General features: G+C 38.2%; 1 protein-coding gene across 1 annotated transcript; it reads left to right on the plus strand.

The window, feature by feature from the left end:
- The first annotated feature begins 2,652 nt into the window (after positions 1-2,652).
- On the plus strand, positions 2,653-11,512 carry LOC140170887 (proton-coupled folate transporter-like). The gene is made up of 4 exons (XM_072194091.1): positions 2,653-3,684; positions 7,503-7,634; positions 9,324-9,407; positions 11,433-11,512. Exons 1-4 carry the CDS (start codon positions 2,661-2,663, stop codon positions 11,510-11,512), a joined length of 1,320 nt encoding a protein of 439 aa, XP_072050192.1. The 5' UTR covers positions 2,653-2,660.
- Positions 11,513-12,043: the final 531 nt, after the last annotated feature.

Here is a 12,043-nt window from a genome sequence, read left to right on the forward strand (position 1 = left end):
ATTAATCATCATCACAGTACCTTGGTGACGTACGTGCTAGTATCCTCTCCCCTTGTGTCACGTAGCGCTTCATTTCGCATACAATATCATTCCATCTGCTTCTCTTTAAAATTATATGATCACCGATGATTGCTTTCATTTTTGCAATGTTATTTTGAATCAACTAGATTGAAGTGCTAGTAACCTCTCCCCTAGTTAATACCGTATACCGTCAATGTTCTGCATCAATTTAGCATTGCCATCATTCTCTTCATGTCTATTTTATTCTACTAGCGATTGTTCATCATTGGATTTTTGTATAATTATACTCTTTGTCTGATCTACTACATCGTGTTTCGATTTTATTGTATTATTGTAATTATTATGCAATTTTTGTTATTTATTATGTTTACAAAAGTGTGCAATATGTTTTGTATGATAATTTGTCTACACTTCGTATAACTCAAGTTATTTTCTTGGTTTGCTCTCGTGATGTGCCTTGCTCTTTTCATTTGAGTAGTATTTTTATACCTGGTGTTGATATTTTTGCTTCGCCACTTTGGTATTTATTCATATTTAATTTGATACTGTATTTTTGCCATATGTGATATCGCATTGATTGAACATCTGTTTAATTGCTTCGTTGTATACTTCATTTTCCTTTTGTTTTCTACTCATGTACAAATGAATTTGCAGAAATATACTACTTGGAGCTACTTAGGTTCAGAGTTTGAAAAACTTTCAAGGTCAGAACCTAATTTATATATTCACTCAGGTGTACCTGAGCGGAAAAAAAAGTCGGGTTGAGGACAAAATATATTATGTCTCTTCTCTTGAAAATTTAATAAAAACGCTTTCAATGGTTTGATCGTTTATTGGGGTCAGGTTTACGTCAAGTCAATTAATCTTTTTGTTGTATGCCTTATTCGTAAATATTCTTCACTCTTCTGGAAACTGGTACGGCGATGTGTTCACTTGACTTGTAGCTCAGCATACAAATTTGTAATTTAAACTATTAAGGGCTGGGGTAAGAACGTTTGGACAGTATTTATTGTGGGACATTAGAGCTCATCAGACATATCGAATTGCATTCTGAATACGAAGAATGTCCTTCTGATATCAAATAATTTTGATTTTTGAAATTCGCAATGCAATACACATTTTATGGCAAATGATTAAAAATTGATATTTTTGATATTTAACAGTACCAGGGCCGTGACACTCGTATTCAATCCCTGTACAAAAAGTGAAGTCACTTTACGGCAGTTTGATTGACATATCGGCAGTTTGAGTGACGGTTGCTAAGGAGTTTGGTACCAAACTCGGTACCAAAGTAGTTGATTGACAGTTTTGGTAGTTTGGTACCCTAAATTATGTTGATTGACAGTTTTGGGGAGTTTGGTACCCTAAATTTGTCCAAGATGGCGCCCATCGACTGCCAATTATTCGGACCCTTTCCAGCAAAAATACAGCTTATTTAGCCAGTCTCGTCATGGGGTCCTCGGTTATAATATTTTCCTAGTATATTGAGCTAACTCCTCAGCTATTTGGTTTTTCACGATATGATAGTAATGGAAAGATTCGACCAAATGTTCGCCGTTTTTCGCCATTTAATTTTTTTTGAAACGATGACGTAAACCATACCGCGGAAACATGGCATGTTGCCTCAGGGGATCGACGCTAAGTCAGGTACCGCGTGAGCAAACTCAAAATAGCGCAAACAGCGCGAGCGTACACAAAAGAAACTTCTCGCGTAAGATAAGCGATGTCACCAGATCTGTACGCTGTACCGGCGTCAGCTGAATTCGGGTACGCTTAGAGCGCACAGGCATGGAAAATTCCAATCTGTGTATTAATCTAAGACGTAAACATTGCATCATCTCTTCCACTGGTAATACACTCCTACACGTACATGCGTACATGATACTATGCCATCACATTATGCATTATCGCGCATAGGCCGAATGACTGACTTCATTTGCGCAAACGAGTGGCTTATCCTATAGTATATTAGTACTCGAGAATCCTTGACAGTACTCGAAGTAAACTTTATAAATCGGATGATTTATACATCGGATAATTTATACTTGTAGTGTATGTAGGTGGGATGAAAAGCCGAGGTTCAATTGAAAATTTTGACCTTTCATATTGAAGATATGGATTTTTTTTCCCAAAACTCCAAACAAAAATAGGTCTTTTGGGGGAAAAAATCCATAATTTCAATTTGAAAGGTCAAAATTTTCCATTGATCATCGGCTTTTCATCCCATCTACATACACTTTAAGTATAAATCAACAAGTGAGGTAAAGCATAGAAAATTGGAATTTACTACTAGCGCCCATGCATGTTACTCCCGCGGTTTTAATACGGTACGATCCTCGGGGTGTGTGTGTGTATGTGTATCCCGCACGCCGTGTACGTACTGTGCATACGTGTTCGACTAATATTTCCATCGTAATAATAATTAACGCCGGTTCCATCGTTTTATTCAAAATCTCGGATTTTGACAAAACTACAGCACCTAAAGTATTGATTTTTGCAGAGTATCTTTATTGACTAAAGTACATTACAATCGTGTAAAAAACAGAATGTACAATTTTTTTGAGGGCGATCTTCTCAGCAAATGTTATAATATGGCTTTAATTGTTTTTTCTTTTTCATACTTGCAGACTATGGAGACAATGGAGAATGAAAGCGATAATAAGATAGAAACCGAGGTCATAGAAGAGAAACAGTCGGAAGCAATATCTCCATACGTCTCTACTGATGTAAAGAGAGCTGCTTCAAGATGTGTAACCGTGGAACCAATTGCTGTCTTGATAGGTTTCGCGCTAGGAATCTTTCTGACCATCAAGCCTCAAATTCTTCGTCAAATAATAGCAGATGCGAGAGGCGTCGTCTTTCCAAGCGGTGGCGGTAACTTCTGTGGGCCTCGCAATACTAGCCACCCTCATTACATCATATTGACTGAGATTCAAGCTGATGTTGCCTGGTGGCAGATGGTGGTCACCTTATGCGGTAATCTACCGTCATTATTCATGGCACCAATACTCGGAGCATGTAGTGATAAAGTAGGGCGTCGACTTGTTCTTGGATTGGCGGCTCTTGGTTATGTCATAATGTCTATAACTTACTTGATAATATTTTATTTCAATTTACCACTTTGGGTATTTCCAATCGGTTTTTTCATCCAAGGGTTAACGGGTGGACACGGAATGATAATTGCTGGATGCGCGGCTTACATAACGGACGTCACAACAAAAGAAACACGAATGTTTCGAATAGCGATTTTGCATGGGACGTTTATAACAGGGGTTGCCGTTCCTCAATTCTTCATCGGGTTTTTGATCGAAAAGACTGGCTTCGGACCAGCACTATGGTTAACCTTAGCTAGCCTTCTCATATGTCTCCTATATATCTTCCTACCGCGATGTTTGTTGGAAACTATTGACAAAAACCGTTGGCGACAAGAAGCTAAGGCATCGAAGAAGTCAAGATTTCAAAATGTGCTAGATGTGTTCAGATATAACACAGGATACCGTCGATTGAGACTCGCATTATTATTCATCGTAGAATTTTTGGACGAGATTTTGAATGTAAACTTGGTACCTATGGTTATTATATATGGCTTGGGTACGCCATTTTGTTGGTCTCCTGTCACGATTTCGGGATTCTTGACCCTGGTACTTTTCGCCAGTGCTCTAGGTAGGTTCTTTTTTTTTTCAAACATGAATCAATCCCTGGGTCTAATTCGAATCCATCCCGGGAGCTACTCAAACACACGTGTTTGCATCCTCGAGCAGGAATGGTAGGTATTTCACCCGACATCACGAACCTCCTTTAGGGTTGCAATTCAGGCTCCTTTACTAAAAGGGTTTGCATGCTAATCGCCACACAGCGTCATCATCCCTATATTTTCGTGTCAAAATTGCCGTGATAGTACGGCGAATCCTCTCGTTTTTCAATAGCTACGCATGGCGATTTTGTTCGAGATAGGTCGAGCGACTCAGGCTATTAGTACGACTATCATGTGAGACACCACCAAGTTCTATTCTACAAATTATTACGATTTGCGCATGCTCTAGTATCCCATATGGTGTTGCTATTACAAGGAAATTTGATTGTTTTGAGGTAAACCCCAGGTTTTGTTTCCAATACACTAACTTGAAATGCAATACACTAATTAGCGACCATTGCTGTTGGCTCTGGATACATTTTTACTGCATTTTTGGCGTAGCGATTTTTAAATCGTAAGTTAAAATTCGTCGGTCGCAACACATAGTGGCCTACGGTGATTTTGGTCAATTTTATGAAATTTTGCCCAACGGTTTTATATATCAAGTTCTTCAAGTATACCAAATAAGAAAGCTCAATTATACTTAATTAATAAATAACGTTAATTAATTAATTGACTTATGTTAACAATCCCGTAAGAATTCAATATCTTCCGTTTCACAAACTGACGTACGATCAATATACGCCATTATGTGAAACGGCGAAAATCGGATTTGATGACATTTAGGCATATCATCCGTCAATAATGTGGCGTACGCTTCAGAAACGAGTCGAAAACCCCACAACTTCTGTTTCACATAGTGGCGTACGTGCGACTTACGCTTCAAAAACCTGCTGAAACCCCCAAATCTTCCGTTTCACATAGTGGCGTACGTGCGACTTACGCTTCAAAAATCCGCCGAAACCCCCAATTCTTCCGTTTCACATAGTGGCGTATAAGTTTAGAGCAAGATATATCCTGTAAAAGTTATTCCTTTTAACTATTTAAGTTACAGTTTCATAGTTTAATACTTTAACTTCAATTTCAAATGTAATCGGTCCACTGAGAGATAATATTGGAGGAGTACTGACTATGTTATTAGTAGCATATCCTTCAAACGCGTTTTTCTCGGAAATGTATTTTGCGTTTGTCCTGCACGTACGCCACTATGTGTTGCGACCGACGAATTGTGATATATTTAATTTTGAGAATTACATTTATATAAAGGAACACAAATAGCCCATTCACCTAAAATACAGGTGCTTGTATTGAATATTCGATCACACGTGTATTTCACAATGCATATGTAAACTTTCTTTATCTATGTCAACAATAGAATATTGATTTCACCAACGGAGTATGGAGCTATGAAAAAAATATTTATAATACAGGGTGTTGACACTGTGCGCCAATGGCACAGTTGACCTGCAAATCACCGTTTAGGGTTAGAATATCAATTTGTAGCACTATTAAATTCTTGGTCATAAGTTCAACCAAACTTTCATACGTAAACCAACGAACAACAAAATCTTTTATCAGTGGTCAGCGAAAAGGATCCCCCTTTCAAGAAGGTTGGAAATGCGAGTGCCTGCTTGAGGATGGTAACTCAAGTTACTGTACGAAATTCACGCAGGATAAAAATAAACTTGGCTCAAAAAAAAATATACAATTTTTCACAAGGTCATATCTTAAAATTCTGTCCATAAAAATAAACCAAAATTACACACAGGATTATTTCAATACTCCGCTCTACACACATGTCAATAACAAAGCAGTTGTCTAACTGACACAACAGCAAAATGCACTGACACGGAACAGCTTCCTGGACCACATGCACAGGCGAATAATTTGCACCCGGATTGGCACTCATGCTGTTCCATGTCAGTGCATTTTGCTGTTGTGTCAGCTGGACAACTGTTTGGTTACTGACCAGTGTTTAGAGTAATCATGTGTTTTAGTTCATTTTTATGGACAGGATTTTAAGATATGACCATGTGAAATTTTGTTGCGTCCAGTTTATAAATGAGGCTATTCAATTACGTAGAATTACAGGACCTAGATAAATTATCGTACGCAGTCCTTTTAAGGGGGTACTATACCCCTGGATAAATGTATGTATATTTTTGCATTTTTCTCAAAAACTAATAAGACAGTGGTAACAAAAGTTATGTATATTATAGGGGCAAGGAATCCAATTACTACACTGAATTTTCAGTGACTCAAGACAAGCGGTTCGTTACTTATGATAAGAAATAAGGTACAGCTAGGATGTACCTCATTTTCTATCATAGATACTGAACCACTTGTCTTGAGTCACTGAAATTTCAGCGTAGTAATTGGATTCCTTGCCCCAATAATATACATAACTTTTTTTTACCAGTGTGTTATTATTTTTTGAGAAAAATGCAAAAATAGTCACAAATTTACCACAGGGGTGTAGTACCCCCTTAAGTATTTAGAAAGAGAAAGAGGAGACGGGCAACCCAAGTTCAGGATCAGTGACCTGTTGGACACTTGGACCCCAAAACTTGGTCGTACACTCTAGGTAACTTATATCGGCCCCCGTCGCGGTTGAGTGATGCTTGGTTGACTCTAATGTAAATTGACTCCTTCACACCTCTTGTCAGGGATTTTGAGAAGTGCAGCTATCCGAATTGGTCCTTTGACAAGCCCAAGAGAGCCAAAGAAGCTAAATCTAAGAACAGTAACAAGAACAATACAAACGTCGAGACAAAAGTTCAAGTAGTTCAGCCCTATATACATAAAAGGAACCTCCGAGGCACTACGTAGAATTGAATTTTCGCCAACTACGGAATCAGAGTTTGCTTCAAACCTACTCAAACTCTGCGGCAGCTACTTGTCTCACCCAAAGACAAAACTGAGAACAAGGACAGAACCGGACCAATATATTATATCCCCTGTCAGGGGAAACCCTGAGGGATCAGTGTTCGGAATCATATATGGGTGAAACAGAAAGATCGTTACAAACCAGATTCCTAGAACACCGTCGTCCGAGTACAACATCGTCGGAAGTCTCCCAGCACATCCACATTGAATCCCCCGGCCACCAAGTTGATTTGAACAAGGTCAATGCTTGACCGGGACGCTAGATACTTTGAAAAGGGTATGAAGTAGTTAATTTACATCAGAGTCAACCAACCATCACGTCTTAATTTTGTTTTGAGATCATAGGTTGAAAATGATTTATTATGAAGTATACCAGCACAGATGGATAATATTATAGTTTACATAATATTGAATTTTTCAGGCATTTGCCCGATTTCAGGCATTTTGCTCGGATCAAAAGTATTGTAGACCTATAAAAAAAATACACAGGCAATGTTAAAGCGGTTTAGGCATTTCTGTCAGTGCTTGCATTGAATGTTTTAAGGGATATGGTCGGCTTGGAGCCTCCGCCTCCCAACATCAAGCTCTACCCCAAAAATGCCCTTGCTTTTTGTTTGTTTTCAAATTTTTGTCCCCTAATTTAAAACTTCATATCCCCTAAATTCTATTTTCAAACTTGGATGGACATGACCCTGAGGAAGAGAGGGCATGGTAAAAAATTTAAGATTGCTCCTATTGGGCTCAATGTTGGTGCAGATGAACCTAGCGGGATATGGAAACATCTTAAAATAAAAGCGGCCCGTCAATATTCTGCAAATATAATGGTCACAACAACCCGAGAACACGCAACCCGAGAACCGAGAAATTGATTTATTTAACTAAGTTGCGTCTTTTTTTGCAGCTACTGTTGTTGGTACCAAGGGATTTACTCTCTGCATGTCCGACCTATGGGTGTTACAAATCAGCATGGTATTTGCTATAATCAATGGATTATTCCTAGCATTCGTCAATCAAACTTCACTGTTATTTGTAGGTAAGTGCTTATGATCATGTAAGATACTTGATATGTCACGTATACACGATTGATGCAATAGAGTTGGTGCACTAGGGCATGTCTATGTGCAAATGTTGTAATGGTGTGGGACGAGTGTCACGACAATGTCACGTCTTTATCCTGAAATGTATTATTATTTTCAGGAAAAACAATCTCTTCAGAAAAACTTATTAAAAGCAAATTTACGACTTTTACTTTACTGTTTTAGGTGTTTTTATTTTTAACTTTTATAGACCTTAGTATCCGTCACGAACGTATTTTCTTCTTGACAGAAAGCTTGTATTTACCTCCCTGATGGGGATTGACCTTTATTGGCCAATTTTGTCAATAACAAAGCATTTTAAACAGTGCAAACGTTTCCTTCTTTGACTTGTTTTTACATGACGAGCAATTTGAGGTCATTTTTGTTGAAATCGGAGCATTTAAATTTTTTTTAAACTGACTACCCTTCAGAATTTTAACAATTTACTTTGACTCAAGAACGGTATGTTGCAGGTAGGTCAAACTATCCTTTTTCTGAATCCTTGAAATGAGAGAAAAAAAATGGTGTACTTGTTAACCAGATTTGAGCAACCTTGAAATTTGACCACTGTGTTGACCTTTAACATTGAATTCTTGGGGGGGGGGTCATCATTAAAATCCCGTATAGACTACGATATGTGAATATATTTAACTATTCTGACCAGGGAATCTTATTACTATCCGGATAATGCCAGTTTTAGGGAGGGCCTTGGGTTTGCCTTAGGTGAGAATTTTATTCCTCTCCCAAAATGTTCCTAAAAGATCGGAATTGCGTTCAGTTACACCACAGAATGTAATTGTAGAATTTCTTCTCACCCCATACACTGCTTAGCAGGTGCAGGTATAGGCAGTGTATGTGAAAGTCACGGAGTAAACCCGTTGATAACGTTTACAGGACGATTTCACCCCTGTGCACGTGTCAGAGTGTCAGAGCTATTCCAAAAGAGAAGGGGACATCCCCGGTTCTGATACCTGTACTCAATCCTCTAGGTCCAAGAGGACAAGATACTACTGTATAAAGTTGTCTACCCGTAAATGCTGTAGAAATGTAGAATGTCACGCAAAGTCACGCATTTATAAGTGGTATATAAAGTCTATGACCTGAATTGACAGTCCTTCCCGGCATAGGTGCCATTTTGTTTCCTACATAATATCATTCTCGTGTTGTAATACTTAGATATAAAAACAAATTTGTCAACATATTTAAAATTATAAATAGGCATGTACTGTACAATTATATTCTATAATAAATCGCTGGGATATGATGGTGATCGTTGAGGTCATATGTTTGATAGAATCAGGCCGTCTATCTCGTCACAATGGGGTCAATGGATCACTCATGTTATGTATAGTTGTTGAGCGATACAACTATAAATGATTATACTCATGTTCATGTACTTCAGTGACTTGTTTTGCATTGTGGGTTGAACGTTAAGTCTAAATCGAAATGTACTAAAAACGTTATGGCCGTTGTCATGGTAGCGGTGCTATATCATCTCTTCCCACTTCCTGTGACCCAAGGTTCCGACATTGTTCTTATGAACTCTAACCCTCCTGTTCTGACTCTGATGGTCACAAAAGACTGGTATCTGGGAAGCTCAAAAATAATGATTTCCTCCCCTTACTCATTTTGTTACTAAACTACAGCTTCAGCAATAGGGAGTCTGAGAGCACTCACACAACCAGTTGCCGAGACAATTCTATCTAAGATGGTTTCACCAGAAGAACATGGTAAGACACATTATGTAAATTAAAAATAAATATGGTATGCTATTGTCACACACCAGGGGTTTGGGAAAATTGATTAAAAGTCGGACTTGCGACGAAGTCCGACAATTCCCTGGCCGTGGGTAGCGTGGCCGACAAAAGGGAATGAATGAAATTAAATGGACAGGTCCCTCACAAATTGAAGAGGGGAGGGAATTTTGTGGCCTAATTAACAACTAATAAAAATCATTATGAAACAAGAAATAATGGCAAAAATCATTTTAATTTATATTTCTGCGCTTTCCTTTCATTTTACAAGCATCAAAATCTCATTTTAAAATATTGCACATTTTATTTTAATGGAAAACAGATAATTTATTAATGTCTGTGTACTGCACTGAAGACATTTTTTTTTGCAGCGAAATCTTTATTAAATGAATTGCACTATTTGTATATCAAGATATTTAGTTGAAATCTCATGCAAGAAAATGATGAACCTTTAAAACCCCCATTTAAATTTATATCTAAATCCCCTGCAAAATCGCGCCTGCAGATCAGTACCAAATCTGGCCAAGTAAATCGCTCCAAATCCGATGAATTGCACCCCAATCCTATCCTGGGCCCCAACTAAAATCCAAAATGATAAATAATAAACACCGCGCAGCGTTACTACCGCTACTGGCCTCGAGAAGTTTTCCAGCCCCAAGAGAATTGGAAATCATTAAAAACTGGGGCTTAACGCTACCCCAAAAAACGTAATTCACTAAACGTACAGCCAAATGAAATCACAAACACTAACGCCCTAACTAAATACCGGTGGGAGTCCTGCCACGGCTCCCGAGCGCTGCCACCACCCATATTGTGTAACTAATCGGTGGTCTATCTCCGAGCAGAGAAGTTAACAATATTAAAACAAAATGGGACCCAGAATAAAATGAAGTGCAACATCGGACCAAAAACGACTCAGTTATCGCCAGATCAAGTATGTACTGCAGACTCAAACTTGCACGGAACTTAAACCACCCTAAAAACCCAAGACTTTCATTCATGACTTCCAATATTGAGTACTTTTCGTTATTCTGTCCAGAAAATTGCCAGCTCTCAAGGAAACCATAAAATATGAACAGGTCAATAAAAAGCATAGACTACTTTTATAGAGTCCAAAAAAAATCCACTAGGGACGAATTTTACTGAACCTGTGCATACAAAAATTTCCACGAAAACCAGCAAGACAAAAATTTAGAAAACATCTCAAGTAGGGTAGTCATAAATGAAAGCCATACTCAGCTCCCAGGCTGAAATTTTGATACCCTAAATTTTAACATCCCCAAAAATTTAACTAAGGCCTAAACATGAGATTTCAATAAATACTTGTCCTTTTAAATATATTTTTGATGAAACGCGACAATAAAAACAAAATGATAAATTGCGACCTAATTTCAAAACTGATTGCATTTCTAGTTTTCATTTACATGCTCTCAACAATAAACACTGAAGGTTTTAAGCCCGCTCCCAGGACCCAAATCCCAACCAGCCAGCCCGGTTTGACAACCCCAGTCTTCGTCAGATTAGGTGCAAAACCACGGCCTCGGAAAGAAATTTCCGCGTGCCAGATTTGAGGAATTTGCATACCCAGGAACTAAAAAATGCAAGTTGCGCTTTAGCCTAAAAATATTTGTGAGACTGCGTAAACGCATCATTCACAAAGGACACGGCAACCGCCCCCGGCTGTAACCTTCAATGTGTTAAGCGTGCATGAATGAAAACCCAAAAACACAAACAAATTTTGAAATGCATAGGGAAGATTTAACTGATGGAAATCAAAAACATGAAATTTAATTAGACTTGACACGCCCAGATTTTACTAGGCAAATAAATTTTGCAAGCTTAGACCTGCCACGCCCAGTTAATTTTGCCAGGCAAAAATTTGTTTTCAAGTCTAAATTTCCCCCACAAATTTGCCAACTCAACACCCTGAGTAATTTTAGTCTCTAGAGAAATGAATGAAAACCAATTTGAAAACTGAGAATACAATTTTCTCATTCCCAGATACAACGAACAGCTATTGTTCGAAACTGCTGTGGCGTCATCAGCAATCTCCAGAACAACAACAGCTCAAGAAAAACTAAATTTTAAACCGAGAATACAATTTCCTTATTCTCAGTAACAAAGAACAACCATTGCTCGAAACTGCTGCCAATTATCAGCTATCTCAAGAACAACGACGGCTCTAGAAAAATTTAAAACTGAGAATTCAATTTCCTTACTCTCAGCAACAAAGAACAACCATTGCTCGAAACTGCTGTGGCGTCATCAGCAATCTCCAGAACGACAGCTCAAGAAAAATAACAAACTCATCACAAAACTATCCTAGGAGTGCCCAAAAATCTTGTCCATCAAGAAAAAAACAAAATCCAGGCCACAAGTCATGTTAACACAACCTGTGTGTCAAACATTAAACAGCCAAAGCTTCACCCATATCAAAAATAATGCATTTCTCCATATACCCAAAAATCACTCAAGTAATAATGCACCACTCTTTACCTTTAGATCTGCATGCATGACTGGCAAGACTCAGACTGCTGAGAAAAATCAAATTTTCTAAGAACTCCCATCAAGCACACAAAGGGAAAAAACAGGTGCAAAATATTGATTCCAAA

The sequence above is a fragment of the Amphiura filiformis genome, chromosome 15 (assembly GCF_039555335.1).
Source record: "Amphiura filiformis chromosome 15, Afil_fr2py, whole genome shotgun sequence".
Taxonomy (NCBI): domain Eukaryota; kingdom Metazoa; phylum Echinodermata; class Ophiuroidea; order Amphilepidida; family Amphiuridae; genus Amphiura; species Amphiura filiformis.

Excerpts from the sequence above, each read along its gene's own strand:
- LOC140170887 (XM_072194091.1), top strand. The coding sequence starts at position 2,661 with ATGGAGAATGAAAGCGATAATAAGATAGAAACCGAGGTCATAGAAGAG. Across the intron at positions 3,685-7,502 it reads ACTTTTCGCCAGTGCTCTAG|CTACTGTTGTTGGTACCAAG; the intron begins GTAGGTTCTTTT and ends CTTTTTTTGCAG. Across the intron at positions 9,408-11,432 it reads GGTTTCACCAGAAGAACATG|ATACAACGAACAGCTATTGT; the intron begins GTAAGACACATT and ends TCTCATTCCCAG.